Here is a 24,270-nt window from a genome sequence, read left to right as displayed (position 1 = left end):
TTGGAATTAATGTAGAAAATAAGTTAATTCATATGTTATTAAAAAACAAATCTTAATTTTCTAAAAGACGGGAGCGATTTGACGAGTAGGTTGCAGGTATGAGGACTGTACCAGGATTGAAGAGAAATCTTGGTTCATACTTTTATTCCGGGAATCAACCCGGGTTTTTTTGAAAAATTTAGATCTGCAAGGACGAAGTTCCGACCCGAAACCTAGGCGTAAATAGTCCAATAAAGCAAAATGACTTCATATTTACCTGCCTGGGTTGGTAATACGGGAGCAATCATAGAGAGTTGTTTTGTAAACTGGGTTTATTGACAGTCCGACCACAAAAGCTGAAACTATAGATTTGGAGCGTGTCAGGGCCAGACCTTCGTTATTTTATAAAAGCTGAAAGTTTCTTTGCGCATTGTCCCCAACACAGGCAGGAACGATCGGTGACTATAAAGTTTGGATCATGGTGGCTTTGGTAGATAATACGTAACAGAGACGTACAGTAGGTAATCTTTCGTCAAAGTATGGAGTGATTTTTTTTTTCTATTTTTTTTTTGGAATCGCGTACAAGCTGTCATTAGGGTTCAGAACTAGACTGGTTCGGGTTTATTCAGACGGGCCACACCGTAACCATGCCTATACAGCGGCTTATGTTATACGGTCAGGCTGTGGTCGTAGTTATGTAGTTTCTTGAAGTAGCACATAAGAATGGTCGTAATGTGGTCAGCCACTTGTTTGCTAGTGCTGCGAGTGGTTGCGTTTATGGCCGTGATTTTATCGGTATTGACCACAATTGAAATGCGACTGCAAATACTTGGGGTACTTACTTTTAGCAGCTAAAAGAACACAATAAGCATCAGCTTAAACACTGGAGCATCTTAGATCCTGGAATATCGGAGTGCACAGAGTATGTTATGGTGGGTCTCTGTGGTGATAAGGTGGTGCGTACCTAATGCTTCTTTTTACTGATTGTATAGTAGAGGGAGGACAGGTGGTGGCATGGTGGTACAGGCGCATGTTACACGTTGTAGCTACCTACCATATATTCGATTTAGCAGATTTTAGCAAAATAAGCTTGTCGTTCCGTATATATCACGACTGCCAAAAATAACGCCTGTTTCTATTCAAAATTTAAAATTAACACTTTGTTAATAAACATGAAACGCGCTACTCTTTTAATGCTCTCGTAATTTAAATAGCGATAGTTAGGACGCGTTCATTTGACACGAATTTCTTCGCGCCTTCACAAAAAACTCACTTAGTACATGTGTCTACAGACCGTAGTGCAAAATGATAAGCATTTTTAGGTGTATCCAGAGAAAAAAGGAAACCTATAGATAACCTTGTCTGTCTGTCTATCGTGTCTGAAGACACAATCAAAATCAAAGGGAATCAAACCTATAGGGCACTTCTCGTTGAACTAGAATCATGACTTATAACACAAGTAATGGATAAATACGAACAACGTAAATTTGTGGGTATATCACAAAAAAAATTAAAAATGTTATTTCTTGAACAATGGTACGAGACCCTATGTGCGAGTCTGACTCGCCCTTGACCGGTTTTTAAGCGAAAACTTCAAAATTAACTTAAGTGACTTTATACTGAAGACTGATTGGAGTGGCAGGGTAATGGAATATGCAGAGTTTGGGGTGACCGTGTAAAACCGTGTTCACACTGGCGAATAAAGAACACAGCATGGTGCGGCGAACGAGCGGCTATCACGTACCCAAATACCGCACCGTTTATCCGCAGCCTTAACCTTGGGGCATGTTTAAATTGTGTGCCAAACTAGTAAACAGAGTCCAATATTAAGACAGATGCCGATCGAGTTTAATCGCTTATTTTTGCGAGCTCTTGCGGTTGTTTGCTACTCACGACCGCACTGAAAAGTGAAATCTTTTATGGTGTCCATGACTTTGATTTACACAAGACACAAGGTTCTCTCACTGTGTTTTTTTAGCAAGCATTGGGCCATTTTGTAATTGGGGTGGTTTTGCAAAAAGCTTGAAGACAGACACATTTCCGCATTTATAATGTGAGTATGGATTACTGTTCATCATCTTCAGTGTAATACCATTCTAAAATGATGAGACGAAGATAACAAAAAAATATCAATAAGATATACCTACTTGATATACTTCGTATATATGAACATATTCATATTCTGACTCAGCTGATTACTATTTTGAATAATTATTATTTTTTGAATAAGTAGATAGTTTTTCCAACTAGTGGTAAGTTGGTATAGTAGGTACTAATCACCAAGTACCTACTTATTTACATAAAGTATGTTAATGATCGGCAGCCGCATCAGGTCCATAAACTAGTAAAAACTGCCATACCTTTTCCAAGTTAGCCCGCTTCCATCTTAGACTGCATCATCACTTACTAACAGGTGAGATTGCAGTCAAGGGCTAACTTTGTATCTGAATAAAATAAACAAATAAAAAAAGTCATAAATGGCCAGGAATATGACTCCAAGTATTCTCAGACGCTATTTAATTTATGTTTAACTTGGTAAATCAGTTTTAAAGTGAATGGTTTTCTATTTATAATAAAATATCACCACCCACAGCTTAGGGCAAAAGCACACACGATACTTTAAGAAGCTAATATTGGCGATTTAGCTGCTTATTTATTTTTATAGAGCTAAAAACTGAGGTTTAATTAATTTCACATAATGTCTGTTACAAGTAGATAGTATCAGAAACTTTGCAACAATTGCACGTTTCACTGAGATTTCACGAGAGACGCAATGCAGCACGGAATAGAAGCAATAGAATAGATATAGAATGTGCAATTTCAAACCCGCAATCCATGCAGCATTGAAGCAATCGCAATGTGTGTTTTGGCCCTTCGGTTCATACAGACAAGCGGGTTCCTGGTTAATCCAAATACACATTAAATATTTTGACGTAATATCGCGTCGTGCTGTTAGTCACACGTGGGAAAATAGCGGCAAATGTTTTATATATAAACTGGAGCTCATAAACATTTTAAACATAGATCCTTGAGATTTTTATTTTGTCGAACTGGTTCAATAGAGCATGATCGACCTTACGCAACAGCCAAGCAACAGCCGATTTAGCGGCAATTTGTAAAAGTTTTAGGGTTGATTTTTCAAATTCAAATATCTTTTATCTCAAAAATTTTGACGTTTTATCAGATTTTATATACAAAAACCGGCCAAGTGCATGTCAGACTCGCGCACCGAGGGTTCCGTACTCGAACATTTTTTCCGACACTTTGCGCGATAAATCAAAAACTATTATGCATAAAAATAAATAAAAATCTGTTTTGGAATGTACAGGTAAAGCCCTTTCAAGTGATACCCCACTTGGTATATTTATCTTACTTTGAAAATTGAAAAATATTTTTTTGTGATGTGACCACAAAATCACAGTTTTTGGATTCTTTCCTTTAGGTACTTGTGCTAAAAGACCTACCTACCTATCTCACTCCTTACCTAAAAAATCACTGTGCGTAAAAAGGATCGATCACTAAATTTATTTAAAGTAATAAGATAGGGAATAAACTATATAGGTAAGTAATTTATAAATCCGAAGGTTCGTGGAAATTTTAAAACGAACACCTTGTTTACTCCACATGCAAGTATAAGTCCTTGAGTTTGAACGGAGACGATAGGTATAGGTATATGTATCTACCTACCAGTGGCGAAATGTCCATGTAACCCGATTCCAATCGGCTTCCCTTTAAGAATTCGCAAAATATAACGTAAGCACTCACTACGTACTTAGTGACAAATGTAGGGCAAAAGTTCGATTATTATCATGCAGGCTACCAGAGTGAATGATGCTACCGTACCAAATTTGACGCCTAAAAATTTACAAGTGTCAGGGAAAATCTATCATCAATAGAAAATAGCTTCGATAACCCGTAACCATCCCGGCTTACTACTTAGTATTCCATCTCCTTCATTTCCTTATGAAGCGAACTAAGTCTGTCTCACTCTACGGGTCGCCAATATGGAACCACCAATTAAAGTGGCCCCGGAACGAATACGAATTCGTCTCTCTGACAGGTCAGCTAAATATGGTTCATAAGCCGATGCTCACCGGCTTATCGTACCTCCAAATTAAAATTTTTATTTATACTACTATTTTAATATTTTGTTTTTAAGGGTGATTTAATACATTCGTTTACCTATTAATTATGATATTCTGATATTCTGTTAGGTCAGATCTTTTTTTGCTCCGGCTTCCCTTTTTCAGATCTGCACCCTTCGCCACTGCTACCTACTTCATTTTTTAATGGTCCATCAAGTGGGAATTAGAATTATGTTTTGACTAGAAAACTACAAGAGCTATCTACCTTATATTTTTTCTTTTCTACCTCAATACATACTAGCCATTAGTATTTATAGGTAGGTATATATTAGCTAAGATGAAAAAAAGATTAAATAGATTGATAGATAAAAAAAGATTGCGATAAAAGTTTTTCAAAAGTTATTTCTTAAATGGTTGTATCAATTCATGAATTAGTCCTTTTTTTTCAGCACTGACGGTTCGTTTTCTTACTAAGCGATACATCGGAGAATACGATCATCAACAAGGTAATTATTATTTTATGAAACTACCTAACTGGTAGTGAAAACCGATTTGTTAAATGTAATTTGATTGTGCTTAAACAACTTGCACTAGTTTTATATGATATAACATAATATTAAGCTAGTACATTTATTGTCGCTACTTCCGCTGTACACTATCTCTAAATTACTAAATTGATAGGTCTTAAATCTAGTGCTTTTTCTGCAGGAAGTAAGTATTGTGAAACAAAGCAACATTTAGATCTGGAATTATAGTTTTCTTTAGAGATTGTGTCTTACAGAATTAGCACCACTATGTAATTATTTCCTTAAGGCGTAGCTAGATACTTATTTTTCACTGTATCTATGTACCGATGTGCCTATTTTATAAAGGTTTTTATCATTTTCAGATAGCAAATACAAGCATGAAGCACTTCTAGATGGAGAACCGATACTTTTTGAAATATTGGACACATGTCCAAAGGTAGGTACTTACTGTAATTTTTACTGTTACAAATACTGTAATTTTTAAATATAGTGTTTATTTTTATTTCATTTTATATATTTCCTTATTTTTAACCGATGTCCAAAAAGGTGGCGGTTCTCAATCCGGCCGGCAAATTTTTTAAATATTTTCTAGAATGTAGAATCATGCGTCGAATACTGTTTAAGCATATTCCAAATCTTGGTATCGCGATATTTGGAGACTTGATAGTATTTTATCTTTTCCTAAATTTACTTTACTTGACTTTAGGTATATTCGACAAACCAAAATACGTAAATACACAAAAACAAAAATATTTACATAAACAATTTTTATTTAGGAAATATGAACTTCTTACCAGTGTTTGAACACTATTTTCTATCATGCATTTCAGAGTTTGAATGAGTTGCCTGGCAATGAAATCGCACAGTGGGCTGACGGTTTGTTCCTGGTCTACTCTATTACGGACAGGGAGTCGTTTAACTATGTGCGGCGAGCGAAGCAGAGCCTTCAACCGGAGGTTCCTTTGACCCTCGTCGGCAACAAAGCAGATATGGTGCATTTAAGACAGGTTAGATAAATAATCAAACACACTTGCACTATTTTTCGCATTGCACCTTATTGTACAAAAACAATCTCTACCTCTTTGATGCCTCTACCACTACGATGCCTGTCCATTCAAATTCAAAATATTTTGATCCAGACTTTTACAAGTACTTTTGAATCGCCAAGAGCATCTACCACTGGTTCGGAATGCCTTTCCTAACGAGAAGAACCAGCAAGAAACTCAGCGGTTGCTCTTTTCAAAGATTACATAATTACGTATACAATATTTCTTATCTTGTTTAGTTTTTATTTTCATTTTTTTTTTGCTTGTTATGTGTATGTGTGTGCTTTTTTCTCCTTTTCATTTTTCTTTCTACTGTACGGTTTTTAAGGTTCTTTTTGGGTTGTACTGTATTCATTTTAATATTGATCAATAAGCAGGGAACGCAACGGGCGCGGTGCGTTTTTATTTTATTAATCAATATTTTTTGGAGCAAACTGAAAACCAGCGCTGAGCATTGTCATCAATGCTCGGCCATGCTGAGTTTGCGGCCTATTGCTATTGTTAGTTTTTTTTTTATAGATTTAATTTACTTATAACATATGTATGTTTGTCACTAGCAATAAGTAAGCAATAAAGCCTATTTATTATTATTATTATTATTATGCCATGTATAAAAAGTAATTGAAATCCCGCGCATTGCTGAAGCGAGCTGCAGGTCAAATCCATGCTCTTTTTAACCAACTTTGAAAAAAGGAGGAGGTTCTCAATTCGTCGGAATCTTTTTTATTTTTTATTATTTATGTATGTTACCCTATTACTCTAAGACGCCTGGACCGATTTGAAAAAAATTTTTTCTTTGAAAGGGATGGTCCCATATAAATTTGGTGAAGATCTGATGAAGCGGGCGAGCTTCACACTTGGATTTCTAGTTTCTTTTATTATGCTCGCTCGACTTCATACATACATTACACGTGTAGAAAAAAAACATTTTTTAATTTTAGTGTTTGTGATTTATGAAGTCGGTTTTATTTTTCTTTTGATTTTTTTTATTTCTTACCCTTTAGGTACGGACCCTAAATACATCCAACACCTAATTATTTAAAATTCAATCGCCTTCTAACACCAAGAAATCAGCACTTAATCATTGTTTGATTTATTATAGGTTAGCCCAGAGGAAGGAGAAATACTGGCAAAGGATTTCGAATGCAACTTCGCTGAGGTAGCCGCGGCTGAGCAGGTGAATCAGGTCGGAGAGGTGTTCCACGAACTTTGTCGCGAAGTTCTCACTCATCGAAGGCGAGCTAAGCATAGCCTTTTAGACAGGATGCTCGGTTCCAAGACGGCATATCGCGTATACTCCCGTGGGAAAAGTGACAGCGCTCTACCCAAAGACTAAAGTATAATTGAGGAGTTGGCGAACAAAACGGTGTAATTGCACGAAATATGATTTTATAGGAGAAGCATAAAATTGAGTGAAATCAAAATGTTATATTTGCAGGGAAACTTCACGGCAAATATACCATTTTGATCGAAATCACGAACTTTGGACTTATCTAATTTTACCACAGTTTTAGGCCGGGTTGCTTAGTTCAAGTTCCGTGATCGAAATCATAAACTTTGGAATCAATTTCAGTAGTTTTAGACGGGTTTGCTTGGAAATGAGTTCATATTTGTAATCAGTGGGCCAAACAAAAGTGTAATCACACCGTTTTGTTCGTCAGCTCCTCATTTAGTTTATGCATTTAGTTGTATATAAATGTTGCCCGAATGCTATTTTTTTTTTTTTGGTTGTGTGTATTAGATGTGTACGTACCTAATACCTATGCATAAAAAATTGTTTGGTGTCGCCTGCAGGATAAGCGGGTATACAGATTTAAGAATAAATGTAGTGCTGATTGCTTTAATTAGTGGAGTGACACGTGGTGACACTAGGTGGGTGGCGTCACAAAAAACAAAATGGCGGACACTAGCCACCGAAAACAAATATAGGAGTGCCGTGGCAGTGGGTATTTTAAAAAAAAAAACCTATTTACATATATGTTTACAAGTGTAAATTAAAAATTTATAACACCCCCGACGATCCAAAGTATCTGAGTTTTCCAAAACATCATTTTCAAATAAATAATTATGTATTTAGGCAACGTCCATCTTGACAGCTTGACATTTGTCTATTGACATAATATTATGAACCTAACGGTTATCTAACCTTCTTTTCTACAAGAAAACTAGAAAAGAACTGATAACTCTTAAACGGCTGAACCAATTTGTTTAGATTATAGCTAAGAACACTCTCGATCAAGCCACCTTTCAAACAAAAAAAACTAAATTAAAATCGGTTCATTCGTTTAGGCGCTACGATGCCACAGACAGATACACAGATACACAGAAACACAGATACACAGATACACAGACACACAGATACACACGTCAAACTTATAACACCCCTCTTTTTGGGTCGGGGGTTAAAAAATTAAAATCGAACATAGTCTCTTCAGCATTACCTACTTCGTTTAATAGGTTTTTTTAAATTCCTATTAGGCCTCTTTAACATAGTTTTTCAAAAAATGTTTTTACAGTAAGTATGATATGAAAAAATTAAAAGAGAAAAATACGTGACAATAAAAAAAATCCGACTGCACAGAAGCCCACAAAGCTAAATTGAAATTCAGAATGTCGCAGGAGAGCTTGTTTAATATTAACAACAATCCACAGTTTTTATTTATTTATCCCTGACTAATTGCTGAGATACTCTTTAGTGCAAAAATATAATTTAATATAAGTAAATAATTATTATTTTCATAAGTAAACAATAAACATTTAAATATTAAGTATTAAAGACACAATATTAGTATTTTAATGTTATATTATATTAAAAATTATAATATATTTAATTGTTATTAATCGTTTAATGTTTATCTAGATGTTGTAAAATATTTATACCTACGTGTTTAATCTTGGATATTTGAAATATATTTTTACTATCTCAATGCTTGTAGTATGTATGGACTATTTGACAGCTTTAAAAGTTTAAAACAAAATCTATGTACAGTATTCTTATTGGGTAATTACTTAAGAGAGATCTCTCCGTCACTCGCTCCATACAAACGTAGTTAAAATTCCATTTGAACATTAAGCAACCAAAGTCCATGAAATTTTGCAGACATATTCTAGAAACTAATATCTATGCCCGTGGTTTTCCAGATTTCTGTTAAAATATTCGGTTTCAAAGTTACGCGGTCTTAAAAATTTACATACAAATTTTTGAGCCCCTATAATTTTAAAACTACATATTTTTAGAAAAATCTAAAACACCACAGGCACAGATATTAGTTTCTAGAATATGTCTGCAAAATTTCATGGACTTTGGTTGCTTAATATTCAAATGAAATTGGAACTACGATTGTATGGAGTAAGCGATGGAGAGAGCCCTGTTAAAGGTTACCAAAAACCCTAGTGTGTAGAGTCAGCGACAGTGCATTAAATAGTTATTTAAACGTCCATGCAGCGTGATCCTTTCTGTACTTGAGATGTATTTTAGTATTTAAACTATCGTGTAGATTAAATATGTGAGTAAAGCTGGATCCTTATAGGTATATTTTTAATTGGAATGTATTACCTATTTAGTATTTTGTATCTGCACCTATTTTTTTCTTATTTTAGTTAAGTAGGTGGTCAGCTTGGCTTTAACCAACTAATATTTAACGTAAGAGTTCAGAGAGTAACTATCTCTTACTTTAACAATAGACAATATTATTATTTTCTAGCTGATGTCGGCGACTTCACCCTCGTGAATTTAGATTTCGAAAATCCCTTAGGAACTCTTTGATTTTTCAGGACAAAAAGTAGCTTAAATGTCACTCTCCAGTTTTTCAACTAGATCCAAGTTAAATATCAGGTCAATCTGTTGTTCCGTTGCGGCGTGATTGAAGGATTAACCAACAAACAAACACACTTTTGCACTTATAATATCGGTAGTGAAAAGTGATTACAATGATTATCTACGGCATACCTGCAACAAATCTCGATTGGTAATTTTATATTTTTGATTTTTTTTGAAATGGTGCTGCTAAATATCTAATGCTTCTTATAAGTAAGTAGATCCTACCAATATACGATACCTAATAATATGTTATGTACTATTATGTATTATAATGTTTATGGATAAATCCAACTGATGTTTCTAGGATGAATGGGATGGAATTTGGATGTTGCATCATTGTTAATGTATTAAAATAAATATACCTATTCAATTATTTTGTTACTTTGTTTATTTTCATTATCAAACTTTTACCGGCCATTAATTCAACCGTGATTCAACCCCAGACCCTCAAATAGGAAACCGACGTTACCAACCAACCGCAAACACTAGACCAGGGGTCTCCAAACTACGGCCCGCGGGCCAAATCCGGCCCGCCAGTGCCATCAATCCCGCCCGCGACGGCTTAAAACTAGTGTCATCAATCTGGCCCGCGACAGTCAATTTCTTATTGTTGTTACTATTGCTGTGATAAGTTGAAGAAAAAAACACAATGATAAATTACCTACTCGGTTTTATTTACTTGCAAGGTAAAACTTAACCACAGACATGATGACGCAGAAAATTTAACTAAAGTATCTAAGCTTAAGCATATTAATAACTAATAAATAACGTTATGTAATTGAAGTAATTGAAATGCAAAAAAGCGTATATTTGCTTAGATCGCGCGCTTTGCGATTAGTCTAGCTAGAAATAAAGGTAAGATAAGAGCAGAAATTTTTAACTGTTTTGACCCTTGGAACATACTGACAAAATCATTATGGCCATAAATAAGGCTTCAAAGTTTGGAGGCCCCTGCATTAGACTATTGCCTACTGTTGTTACCTAATACGCTATCACTGTTATTTCGTTTTTATTATGTCTATAAAATTAAAGAAAAAATTTTATGCTCACTTTGCTTGCGATAATGTTCTAATGATTAAATTAATGTTTTTATGTTTTGATTGAATCTAGTCACTTGCAGTATTTATTCTAAAAAGTTCTAAAGTAGATATGTAACTAACTATTCTCTATACTATTTAATTATTTTTCATTATTAAATTATTCTTCTCTCACGTCAAATTCGCGAAAAAATATAACAGAGAACTATAATTTATGATGGCACACCGAGTCTTCCAACGGGTTAAAAGCCACCAAACAGTGCTCTTCAGGGCGCCTGCAAGGTCCAAGATACCCTGATCGTCATAAAGTTTATTTTGATGTACCTAATCGAGTGAAGGTTTATGTAAAAACTATTGTTTTGAAAATACTATTGTTCTCTGTTCATAAGTTTTATCAATTAAACTTTTAAAAACATTCTCCGTTTCACAAAGGAAATAATGAGCTGCATGGAGCTGCGATTAAAAAATGACTAGTCGTCACAAAGGCAACCCCAGAGTCAGATATACAAAGGGTAATCTGTGCAAAGTGGCCCTAAATTAATATAAAAGCGCCTCCCTTCGCCGCAGGGAGCGAAGGCCGTTGGGCCAATAGGACTGCAGCATTCCGAATACGTCATGCAATGACAATCGTTGTTCATAACAGATTTAAAGATGGCACCGCGATCCTATTGTCATGTTTACTATTATTATTTTTAATTTATAGTTTGCATTAGCTTTCCCCTATTTGGATATTTTTCTTTAGTCTCTCTTAATCAAAATAAACAGTTTACGTACCTAAGTACGTTATGGATTTTTTTATTTAAGTATTTATTTATTATAAAACAATACACGTACATGATAGAGACATGAGAGATAGATTATCATAGGCTACTTTTTATTTCGTAATAAATGACATAAAAATAAAATAAAAACCAACTTCTAATTTAATTTACTACAGAATATATTATGAATTTATATAACATTTTTTGGAGCCGGTGCCAATTATTAGCGGCATAAACAGTCTACTCTTAATATTGTTTGTGACTCCACATTGGCAGCTCATTGACAGCGACTCCAAAAAATGTTATTATAAGAGCTACATTACCTCTTGTATACATATTTGGTAATAAATTATATTATTTTTAACTTTTTAGTGTTTGTGGTTATGGTATAAAAAAATATATTTTACAGTTTTTAGTGGCCTCATTGTATTGAAATATGCTATGCCTGGTTAAAAACATACTGTTTACTAAGCTATTGCACTGATCGCGAGCAATTTACTCTCATCCATTGAGGAGTTCTGTTCTCCATCTCCGAAGACATTCGCCAAATCTTCACCAAAATAAAATGGGACTACCTCTGAAGTATGACCTACCCACCCAAAAAAAAAATTGATTAAAATCGGTTCATATTTTGGCGGAGTAATAAAAAACGCACAATCAAATTGAGAACCTCTTCTTTTTATGGAGTCGGTTAAAAATTCATGGTTCCCGCGGGATTTTTTAAAGATGTATCCACGCGAACGAAGTCGCGGACATCTTCTAGTAATTAATAACTTCCGCTTATCAATTTTCCAAACAAAATAAGGCCGGGCGGGTGGTGTCACCCCGCGCGTCCCAGTGCAAGGGATGAATTCGTACGCAGCCTGCGCGTGCGTCACTTCACCACCGACCGACGTAACCAACGTATATACCATCTATTATTATTTATATTAAGTGAAATAGTGCAGTGTTGTGACTCTTTGTAACTGTGATATTAATTGGTAAGTAATTTTGCTATGCGATAAAGTATTACGGCGAAAGCGCGATTGTTATTCTTTATTTTATTAAACAGATGCTGGCGAAATTTATCTTAATGATACGGTATTTTCTAAATAAACAATACTATAAGGGTACTATATTTCCTATACTGAAAAATCTTATCTCATTAAATAAAGGAAAAAATCAAACAATCTTGTACAATATTTCTTATCTTATACAATATTTATCTACTTTGCCAATTTTTTTTTCCGAGCGTGCTTTTTATAACATTTTTTCCCCCATTACTGAGTAAGTAAGTATTTGTGTTTTTTACTTATAAACCAATCAGATAATTTTCTTGTTTTATACTTTTATTGTTTTAATCGCTAGTTTAAAAGCTGCTTCCAAGAGAGGGAACAAACTAGAGGACAAGGATAAAATAAAATGAATAAATATTTTATTGATTAATTTTTTCTCAACGATTGTCTAGATAGATTTAGGTTTCTAAGAATCCAATCCGAACCTTTTTTCCCAGGAAAGACAATCTAGTCTAAACCTAAATATCTATTTTTTTGCTTTTTTTTGGTTGGTATAGACTAAATAGACTATAGATCATCATCAACATCATCATTATGATTCACCCATCGCCGGTCCATTACGGTCCACTAAAATACGGTCCATTAAAATCAGAAGGATTTAGGTCAAAGTCTGCCAAGCTCGGCCAGTGTGGATTGGCAGACTTCACACACCTTAGGAGTCCATTACGGAGAACTCAACCAAAATGTTGGGTTCCTCACGATCTTTTCCTTCACCGTTAAAGCAAGTAGGTACCTAACATTTAATTGCTTAAAACCGACATCACGAATAGAAGGCGCACCTTTTAACCACTAGGCTATCACCGCTTGTAATAAGTATAGATTACTATTCTAAATTCCTATGTGCTTAATGAAGGATGCTGCGGTAGGTCGTCACAGCATCAGCTCGAATGTCAATGATCCTTTGTTGAGTATATGCGGGTGTTAAGAGGATTTACTTAAGAGGGCTCTCTCCGTCACTCGTTTTATACCATTTCATACAATCGTAGTTCCAATTTCATTTGAATACTAAGCAACCAAAGTCCATTAAATTTTGCAGACATATTCTAGAAACTAATATCTATGTCTGTGGTTTTCCAGATTTCTGTTATAATATTCGGTTTCAAAGTTACGCGGTCTTAAAATTTTCATACAAATCTTTGAGCCCCTGTAATTTTAAAACTACATATTTTTAGAAAAATCTAAAACACCACAGACACAGATATTAGTTTCTAGAATATGTCTGCAAAATTTCATGGACTTTGGTTGCTTAGTATTCAAATGAAATTGGAACTACGATTGTGTGAAATGGTATGAAACGAGTGACGGAGAGAGCCCTGTTAAGAATCAAAATACGTCCGTGATAGATTGACTATAAACATGATTAAAGCTTTAAACAAATAGGAGTAGATATACTCAGAGATGCGATATACCTACCTACCAACTACCTAATCTACAAAAGTCGCATTCCATGTTGCTCATGGACCTTCATTTCTCAGAGGATTTCAATGCGGTTTTTATCATCAATTAGAAAATTTCATGAGGATGGTTTATCTATCAATAAGTAAAATCTTATACAAATCCTGGTTCCTCACTCACTAACTGACACAAACCCTTCAACATATAGAAAGCTGACATTTTGCACGGAAGTTCTCTTATAGGTAGATATAATAAGATAGGGAATAAGCACCTAGGGCTGAATATTTCGAAATTTCCAATGGAGTGAAAAGTAAATTTTCGTTTTATGCATAAAGCGATAATGATAAAGGATGTCTGTGTGTCTGTTAGCTTTCAACGCTCCATGCGTTTAACCAATTTTGATGAAAGGTACAGAAATAGTTTGGTTCGGTTATCTATTGTCTCAAAAATTAATATTCCCACGGAATTCTTAACAAACATAATATATCCATGCGGTCAAAGTTGTAGGCATCATCTAGTATGTAAAAAAACTTCGTGGCCAACTTCGTTTCCCCGGTATATCTACTTCAAAATAGATAATTGTGTAGTTTGTGCAATTGTGAACAAAGCCATCGATTTTTTAGAAGTACATTTTGATTCATCGAAATTAGTGAACTATTTAGGGACATAGAACTTAAAAGGGCTCTCTCGATAGATCTTACCTAGCCCGTAGGTAAAAATACGTTTCCGTTTCTAAGCCGTGAGGATTCTGGATCTATTGATGGTGTAGTGATGCTGAAGGTACTAAGGATAAACTTCATTAGTGAGCTTTAAGTCCCAACTCTTCAATCCTGATACTCGCATTGCAGTACGCACTCACATTCCTAAGTGTACCTATAGGTACGCAGTACACACTCGTAACTCGCGAATCCGTACATGGCTAATCGTTTATAGGGATGGTTAGTTACATGCTATCAGATGGTCTGTAATACCCGCGTCGGCTATCTTTCAGGTAGGTAATAAGCTAAGCTGATTCATATATATTTTGATACCATTTTTGAGCACTTAATTGATCTAGTTGCTATTTATTCGTCCTTGTAGAGTTTTAATAAAATCATATTAGAACGTAAATTTTCAGTAAGCTGAAAAAATTGCAAAGGTTTATCCAATTTTTCACACACTTGAGTACCTAATTGTTCGTGTTTGTATTATTACGTTTTATATAATACCAATTATTTTGCATATTAGTTGACTTGTTTGAATACCTACTGTAGAAAATTAAAAATAAATTGATTCTGATAAAGTTTTTTAGCCTTTTTGTTTTATTAAATCTATATGCCTATGAACATTGTGCCATAAAAATGTTACATTCATATTACATGGCGTATAATTTGTGCTCGGTGATGAGTAAAACTTATGATACAAAATGCACGAGAGTAGAAGAGATCTGTCTGTCTGTCAGCGGGCTTTATCTCATGAACCGTAATAAGTAGAGACTTGAGTTGAAATTTTTCGAGTGTGTATTTCTATTGCCGCTATAATAACAAATAATTAAATTTGACGCCATGAAAATTAAAAATAAATAAAGAGTGCAGTGTTATATCTTGTACGATGGTATGGAATCATCGCGTACTAGTTCGACTCGCCCTTGACGGAATTTTCTTGTTTTTTTTTCAACTTAATCCATATCCATAATCCATCCATAATCCATATCTATCCTATCTATCCTATCCATAAACTACAATTACTGACTGAAAGTGACTGTTTATTTGTCTTTTTCATGCCTGTACTAGAAATCTACTTAACCGAGCTGTAGGTAGGTAGGTACTACCTGGAGAAGGACATAGAGTATTTTTTTTTTTTAGTAATATATGAATGTATCTAACTATCGTTATTTTCATAATGTTTTACTTTCCAAATTTATCTATATCAGCTATAAGCTTCAAGTTTAAGTTATCATCCTTGAGAAAATCTGTTTTCATACAAATAAAACCCGAAAGACGCTGGGCAAAGTGCAGTTGCCCAGGCAAAAAGCACCTAACTTACTTATACCTATTAAGTTTAACCTTACATTATTTACGAGTAAATTAATAAATGATCCTAGACTGTTGCCGTGTAGTGGTAATTTCTAGCGTTAAATTAATTTACAATTTTATTGAAATCGATAACCGGCGACCGTGTTAATATTCTAAATTAATTTTCACTCACTTGTCAACTCGTAAAAGTTTCGCCAATAATGTGTTTTGGACACGGCTATTGATAGTTAATTTTGTGTTGTTTGAACATAAATCAGAGCTGATAACTGCTGGCTCACAAGCTCACATATTACGGACCAACTTCGCCCTGTAAGAGAGATACTTTCCTTTTTAATTTTAAATAAATACCTTTCTATAAATTCTGTGAAAGATAGGTAACTTGAGCAATCAGTAAAATAGTTTACATACTGTCAAATTAATTAAATCATGTCTACCTACCTAAAGGGCTTCCGAGGTGGTCAAGCGGCTTGACAACAAGCACGTAGATTTTTGCTTGAACCAAGCACTTTGACCGTTTACAATATTTGCTTGATACTTGAGTCAAGCATTTGGTGCGATTTTAATAACCGACGACCCAAAAAGAGAGGTGTTATAAGTTTGACGTGTGTATTTGTGTATCTGTCTGTGGCATCGTAGCTCCTAAACTAATGAACCGATTTTAATTTAGTTTGTTATTGTTTGAATGGTGGCTTAATTGAGAGTGTTCTTAGCTATAATCCAAGAAAATCGGTTCAGCCGTTTGAAAGTTATCAGCTCTTTTCTAGTTACTGTAACCTTCACTTTTCGGGGTAGTTATAAATTTTTAACTTGTATTTTTACTTGACGCGACATTTGGACAGTGTTCGAGATAAGTATAAAAAAAGTGCCGTTTGCTAGTTCAAACTGCTTGAAGGTCGCATCAAGCTGCTATGCGATATTATGAATATTTTTTCATACAACATTAGATACATATATTTTATTATTATTTTATAACCAAACAATAAAAGTATTAGGTTCTCCACGCATTATGCTTATGGCATATTTTTTGTTTGGCAATTTTAAAAGCAAGAAGCTACCGACTTTCCGATGTTATTATTGAGGATGCTTTTGTTATAAACCCGCCGATGAACACCGGGCCTATTCGTCCCAGCTCGGCTCATCCGTGCTATTGTGCTCCCATACTTATCGGGATTATCCCTACATAATTACCTGTTTTGCGAAACTATAATTATGGACAAAAAAACAAGGTTTAAGTTTTATATCTCAGTGTCCGACAAACAAACAATAAAGTGCGAAGTCCATGGCTACTGTGGATTGCAACGAATGTTCTGCTGACGCAAGTATACAATGTTCTTCGTGAGCTGGGTAGGAATTAGGATGTTCGAAGAATCGCAACTGTGAATTAAGATGAAATAATTAATTTAGATACACGAGATAAGTTCCTACCTGCATTCCAAGTCATTCTAAAATGAATCTACCTAAGATATTAATTATATTGTTACGCAGGCGAAGCCAAAGGCAGATAGTAAGTGAGCCATCGCAACACCTATTCTCACAATTCCGCGGAAAGTGGAAACACGACGCTCTTGGATGAATTAAACACTCCAAGACGACGCTGTATGGAGCTGACGGGGTGTAATGAGACGAGACCGCGAACGTGGGAAAGGGAATAAGAAAAAAAGAATTAGATCAGACTATTCTTACCTTTAGAATAAGATACTCGAACTTTTTAATGTAATACATATATTCAATACTAAGAAATAAAATAAGTTCCTATATGGATATACTTAAGGATATTATCAGTTATCACCGTTCAATCTTTTGATCCACCTTCTGTGAGCCTATATAACACTATATTCTAAATATTATTTTGATAACATGTAATTATTATTATTGGAATCAATTCTTGAGTAGAAAATGATTAAAAAAAATTCAAATAAGTAGGTGCACTGGTGCAGTGATATTTAATATTTTTTTGTGATAGTGTTTACACTTCAAGGAAATTTCTTAATAAATCCTACCGGTTCCACAATTTTTGATATGTAAGTATTTTAAATTATTTAGGTGCAGTGGTTCTGGAGATTACCCTCCACAAAACGGTACATAAATTTAAAAAAAAATCACTCTCTCTTATATTAGTTTAGATATTCATATTTTATGAAAGTTAATACAGTTTCTCACACATATACTTAGTATTTATGAATACTTTGGGAAAACTGCAAGTGCTTAAAAGAATTAAGTGTTAGCTACTCGATAGTACTTAAGGGTAAAAGCCGTTTAGTTCAACCAATAGCCACTAGAACAATATGAATAATGAACAAAATCACAAGTACCACTCAGCTTTATGCCAAAAAGATGTCAGCTCGCTCGCAGGAACAATAGTTTATTATTTTCGTACATTTGTTGCGATTATTACGTTTTCTTTTCTTTTTCTTTACACTTTGTATAGTTTTTAAGGGTCCTTCTGAACCACAAGGGACAGTAAGCCACTTGAAGGTTAAATTCGCATGTAACTTGTGTGTGAAAATATTATTATCGTTAGCTTAAACGTGCTAGTAAATGTTACTGCAAAACATAATTTTTTTGCGGTTGTGATTAAGTATTAAGTAATTGAAAAAAAATCATATAAAGGTGAATTTTAATATAACCAAGTGTTTCTTTGTTGCAGATTATGTTGATATAAACAAATCGAAATGGAAATGCAATCAATACAGGCGTCTTCCAGTAAGTACCTATATAGGAACCTGACATATTCCTTGACTTTCCAGGAGCAATTTCATGTGGCAAAACCGCAAGTGCGAGCCAGACTCGCACACAAGGGTTCCCTACCAACGCACAACAAGAAACACTTTTTTTCTAATTTGCATGGCGGTTATTTTGAAAATTGTACTATTTGTTGTTACCTATAGCGTCATTAGAAGTACACTCTGTGAAAAATTCACCTATAAGATACGGTTCATGAGATACAGCCAACTACCAGATAAGACAGACAGATAGACGGACGTACAAAGGGACGGACGGCAGACGAATCCACGGACAGCCAAGGCCTAATAATAGGGTCTCGTTGGAACCCTTCGGTTACGGAACCCTAACAAGTGAAAAAGTAGGTACCTAACCTAAATACTTTATAGGTCCATACCAAAGTATTGTTGCTAGGATTTGAATACCTATCTATAGACCAGTAAGTATGATATTTATTAATAACTACCTATCCGTTGCCCGCGACTTCGTCCCCGTGGATAGGTTTTTAAAAATCCCGTGGGAACTGTATGATTTTCTGGGATAAAAAGTAGTATCTGTGTTAATCCAGGGCATAAATCTATCTCCATTCCAATTTCAGTCAAATCTGTCCAGTAGTTTTTGCGTGAAATAGTAACAGACATCCATACATCCATCCGTACATAAGTACAAACTTTACGTTTATTATATTAGTAGGATAGATAATATTACTTATTATAATTTATACAAAATGATATTTTTATGTGGGCAGCGGCAGGTAAAAATCCATGTCAAGCAGTGATGTCAAGCTAGTTATCAAAATTAGATGGGTAGGTAGCATATATCACAAAATTTTGTCAGCTCGTGTAATCGATAAAAATCGAACATATCGTTGTATATCGAGTATGTCATTGAGGAAATTAACGAGGTAGGAAAAAAATAGCCGGTATCGTTATCAATCGTCTAATTTGCGGAGTATTCGAGGGTGAGAGCGGAGGCAGATGCGCCGGCGCTCGTGGGAATACCTACCCGTAGCCAAATTAGTTGTGACACGTGATCTCGCTAACTATGAAGTATGAATTGTTTCCAGTACCTAACTAGTAACAAATGATCACATGAATTATTGGTAGGTACAAAAGGGGTGAGGGTACTAGATTTTATTTGTCATGCCATCTCATGGAGTCCACGGTTGACCGGAGAGCTGGCAGTTAGGCACCTCGGTCAGTGTATTACTCAAGTCATTCAAAGAGGTAACGCAGTCAGCGTTCTGGGCATCTTGCCTTTCAGAGTGGTTTAACAATAGAAAATTCATTAAATAGACTAGAATTAATATAGTAGGTACAATATCAACATATACCTACCAAGCAATAGAAAAACAATTGTATTGTATTTCAGTACCTACTGAACTTTAGTTTTTAACTTTATTGTATAAAGTTAAAATGCAAATGCAAAAAATGCAAAGTGCAATTTTTTTTTCAAAACTATAATATAGGTAATTATTGTTATATCGTGTAAAACGATACGGAACCCTTCGTATGCGAGTTCAACTCTCACTTGACCGGTTTTAATTTTTTTAAATTCTATTGACGTGGGAATACTCGAACTAACTGGTAACTAACTGTGCCAAATACACTTTAAAAAGCTGCCCTATCGGTGGCAATTAATAGGTAGTAAACCGATTAGCCACGCGGTCACGCGATATGTTCGGATACAGGTGAGTGGTCCCACGGGCACGAGGGATGGTAGCGATGATAACCATCACTGAACAGGGCTGATTTCTTGATATTAATGACTGTGAGATGTATTCATAGTCACGATATATTTTTTTAATTATTAGTATTAACTACTGTGTGGGTGTGCGGGGCGTCCCCACCCCAGTTGCCATCTCAACCTGTTGCACACTATAGATGAGTATTTAATAGCTGATGCCCACGACTTTTTTATTTTCGGTTTTTTAAGCCTGTGGGAACTCTTTGATTTTCCGGGATAAAAAGTAGCATCTCTCCAGGTCTTTAATGTACCCATGTAAAAATCAAGTCAATCTATTGCTCGGTTGCGACATGATTCAAAGACAAAATAATTAGCTTTAGTTATAAGTTTACGTAATTAATTATTATCACCACTACATCATTGTACCTATTGCAAATTCAGCAATTGACAATCAGAAAGATTACTACTAAGTGAACTTAAAAACTCATTTGGGTTCAAACCCACCCAGGTTTTTCTGTCCCCAAGGGGTTTAGGTGGCGCGTTGATTGATCAGTCAGTAAGTTAAGATATCTAGTTTTATATGTAGGTATTATAGATATGCTGCGATTACTGAACTCCTAAGCCTAAGCTAAAAAGGATATCTAATGGATTAGGGGTTCGAGAATCTTTGATGGTGAACTGACATTTCATGTACCAAGCAACTGCTTCATGTCTGAACTGCAAGTTTCAATTCCTCAACCCTAAATGGTCATTACAGCACCCCTAAACCACTGAGAATCAGGAATGTTCATGGTAAATTTTACCATGCACATTTGCACATGAATTACCAAATAACGACAATATTGATTTCGAGTCGAGGCAAGCTAGAGCTCAAAATTGTACTTACTTCGAAGCGAAGATGCCTTTTGATGTGACCATGTGATTATTTATCAGTCGGCTATCGTCAACGGCCTTTTATTCCGACTTCATAAATTGTTCCCAAGCCCCGCTTCTCCACTTCTTGGCTTTTATGCCAGCATTGTCTATAGCGGGGAGTTCTGTGAATCTTTTTTTAAATCTTATATTCGACACCGCGCTTCCTGCCTCGCAAGTGTACGCATTCATGTGCACCGTCTTATTCGGTATGTCTTATTGTATGGAAGTGCCTTTGTGCCTTTTCGACTATAGGCGTGTTTGGAGGTATATTAATATAGCCATATTATCTGCTTTTGCCTCTTGCTAAACGGTTTGTTGTGCCGTGGGACCGTATTCAGGATACGCGAACAAAGCAGATTAAAATGTACGATTTTTTTTTATTTTGCGCTTCATATTATAATTGTTGGAAACGGAATGGGCTTGAATAGCGATGAATTCAGATATGAGTAGGTACATACATATTAAGTATGTTGAATTTGAGGTGGGTAGCTATATTTGCAATTATAATTTGAATAGGTAAAGTGAATAAAGTCAAGCTTGTGTTGAACCATATTTTATTTTCAAATTCAATGAGTCCAAAAAGCTAACTCGCTTTTTATGAACTTGATTAAAACGAAGATTAAACTTTCTTGAATTATTAAGTAACTATGTTAAAAAAAATTAAAATTAATAATACTGAAATGTGTTTGTTGGCGATAAAACTTAAATAAAAAAAACTGCAACCTCAATAATATTACGAAAGCCATGAATTAATAATGACAAATTACCGGGTGGAGTTACCCTCGTTTGGGGCGGGATTTCAACCACCCCATTCGGGTTCGGTTTACTCGTCTTTGTGTCATATCAAAAGTGTCAAACACTTACCCGAGGTTGATTTATGATTTTATGATATTTGTAGAAACGTTACGTTACGTAGGTACTTGCCTACTTCAGCTAGAAAACTTACGTTATTTTTTTGGAGTTAAAATTTTCACAGCACATATTTCTATGTTTCTATTGCCGGTATAAAAACAAATAATAAAAAATCAAAATGGATGGTACGGAACCCTTCGTGCGCGAGTTCAACTCGCACTTGACCGATTTTCTCACTCTCAGGTCGCATACTCTACGATGTTCCTTGTGCGGTGTGTCGCGACCACTCATCGGGGAAACACTACGGAGTGTTCGCATGCGACGGCTGCGCGGGCTTCTTCAAACGGTCGGTGAGACGAGACCGCCGGTACAGCTGCAAAGCTAGAAGCCCTGGTGCCTGCTTAGTTGACAAAGCCCACCGTAATCAGTGCCGCGCTTGCCGTTTAGCCAAATGCCTCGATGTGGGCATGAATAAGGATGGTATGTAATCTTTCATAATAGTTGTGTAATTTCAGTGTAAAAAAGTAATTTTTTCGAAGAACCTTTTCTCCCATTCAGTCTCGATTATAATCCATACTAATATTCTTAGTAATGCGTAAGGGTGTCTGTCTGTCTGCCTGTTAGCTCAACACTGTTTTACCAATTTTGATGAAATTTGGTACAGATAGGTATAACTGGCATTCCAGGGAAGGATATTCTACTTATATCGTGGAACTTTTTAACTTGGCTACTTTTTATCGTGAAAAATTAAAAAGTTCCCACGGGATTTTCGAAAAAACCGAAATCTTAGCCAAAAACAGGTATCATTTGCAAAGCACATAGCTAGTTTGTATGAATATTTTTGGTTCTGATATAAAACTTCTTTTTCAGCCGTACAGCATGAAAGAGGTCCGAGAAATTCTACAATACGAAGACAAATGGCACTATTTTTAAAAGATCCTATTCCATCTACAGACATTGGCTTAACTCCACCAGTCCTAGACTTAGCTCTCCCTAAACATAATCTGATACCGCCTCTTCCAACTGCACCATTCTTCCACAACCCTTACTTTTCGTATAACAGATTAAGCCTCTTGAGCTCTCCTGTACCCCCATGTCATACAAAAGTTCTGTCATCTACATTTACACCGACAATTCAAAATACTACCGATCCTGAAGCAATGTGCGAAGCAGCAGCCAGACTTTTGTTTATGAATGTCAAATGGGCTAAAAATGATGCAACTTTCAGTTCGCTGTCTTTATCTGACAGATTAATATTATTAGAAGAGTCCTGGAGGGATCTATTCGTCATCGGTTGCGCGCAATTTCTCTATCCTCTTAATTTGAAAATTCTGCTTGATGCGAAAAATACAACTGTACATTCCAAAGACGTGGATGATTTTCAAATGGTGTTAGCTGAGCTGTCGAAAATTCGTCCAGATACAAATGAATATGCATGTATGCGAGCCATCGTCCTGTTCAAAACAACTTTTGGTGAGAAAAGCAATCAAGATAGTCCATGTGAAACTAATGTCGAAATGAAAAAACTCCAAGATCTTCCTGCCGTTGCCGCTTTGCAAGACCATTCCAAAGTTGTCCTAAATGAGGTAATTACCAAAATAGTTTTATAAGTAGTTATAGCTTCACTTTCGTTGAATCCTACTCTTCGTTTCATTTTGTTTCAAATCTTTCAACGTCTCTTTTAATTATTTTTCTGAAATAGACACGCACACAATATAACTATTTGTGTGAACTCTTGATTTCAAACCACGAAGACTAGGAGATTGTGAACTGAATGTTGTTCTTACCAAGTACTTAGGTATCATGGAAATACAGGATCAAACTCCTCAATTCTGGTGCTAAAAAGATAAAATATCCAAATGTTTAGAAGGGTGTGGATGAATTGTTCGATTTATGAATGATGAATAGTAGGTACCTACTTATCTAATTAATACCTACTATGGACGCAACAAAACTTTTAAGAAGGTACCTACCTACCTATATATTCCTGAAATTCTCATGTTATTTTAAGTATTGTATTTATAGATAAATGTACTATTGACCAAATTTTTTCGTTCCAGTATACGGCTCGCATGTATCCTCTCGACACGACGCGTTCCAGCCGGCTGCTGCAAATCATGTCTAACGTCAGAAAAGTTTCTAGTGTTACCATAGTAGAACTCTTCTTTCGCGCCACTATAGGAGACATTCCTATTGAGAGAATCATCAGTGACATGTATAGAAGTAGTAAAGATATTTCCTAGCAGCTTAGATGGTTAGGTTAGGTACACAATTATAGCACTAATTAATAGCCAAGATAAATGAACCAATAAATAAATATATGAAAATTAGTGATGATGAATTATTATGATCATAATATGTTATACGCGGCCATGA

At 35.2% G+C, this 24,270-nt stretch overlaps 2 protein-coding genes and 1 long non-coding RNA gene across 5 annotated transcripts in view; 2 read left to right on the top strand and 1 right to left on the bottom strand.

Annotated features, from left to right (window-relative positions):
* The window catches only part of LOC123880320 (ras-related and estrogen-regulated growth inhibitor), a 12,772-nt gene extending 5,387 nt beyond the window's left edge, over positions 1–7,385 (top strand). The window contains exons 2-5 of the mRNA XM_045928380.1: positions 4,514–4,570; positions 4,954–5,027; positions 5,422–5,598; positions 6,740–7,385. Coding sequence (XP_045784336.1) covers positions 4,514–4,570; positions 4,954–5,027; positions 5,422–5,598; positions 6,740–6,973 — 542 coding nt within the window. The 3' untranslated portion in view covers positions 6,974–7,385. The remainder of the gene's footprint in view (positions 1–4,513; positions 4,571–4,953; positions 5,028–5,421; positions 5,599–6,739) is intronic.
* LOC123880325 overlaps positions 1–16,264 on the bottom strand; it is a 16,929-nt gene extending 665 nt beyond the window's left edge. The window contains exons 1-2 of the long non-coding RNA XR_006799208.1: positions 16,159–16,264; positions 626–630 (exon numbers count right to left, since the gene is read on the bottom strand). This is a non-coding gene — a long non-coding RNA (uncharacterized LOC123880325). The remainder of the gene's footprint in view (positions 1–625; positions 631–16,158) is intronic.
* On the top strand, positions 12,188–24,270 carry LOC123880316 (nuclear receptor subfamily 2 group E member 1). Of its 3 annotated transcripts, XM_045928376.1 has the most exons (6): positions 15,888–16,029; positions 17,206–17,433; positions 18,368–18,423; positions 22,138–22,374; positions 22,765–23,480; positions 23,955–24,270. In XM_045928376.1, exons 3-6 carry the CDS (start codon positions 18,393–18,395, stop codon positions 24,135–24,137), a joined length of 1,167 nt encoding a protein of 388 aa, XP_045784332.1. In that variant the 5' UTR covers positions 15,888–16,029; positions 17,206–17,433; positions 18,368–18,392; the 3' UTR covers positions 24,138–24,270. The 3 variants fall into 3 exon arrangements, with proteins under 3 accessions (XP_045784331.1, XP_045784332.1, XP_045784330.1); XM_045928375.1 differs by lacking the exons at positions 15,888–16,029; positions 17,206–17,433 and adding an exon at positions 12,188–12,235; XM_045928374.1 differs by lacking the exon at positions 17,206–17,433.

The sequence above is a fragment of the Maniola jurtina genome, chromosome Z (genome assembly GCF_905333055.1).
Source record: "Maniola jurtina chromosome Z, ilManJurt1.1, whole genome shotgun sequence".
NCBI classification, from domain to species: Eukaryota; Metazoa; Arthropoda; class Insecta; order Lepidoptera; family Nymphalidae; genus Maniola; species Maniola jurtina.
The sequence above is the reverse complement of the archived record's forward strand: the minus strand, read 5'-3'. Positions and strand labels throughout refer to the sequence as shown.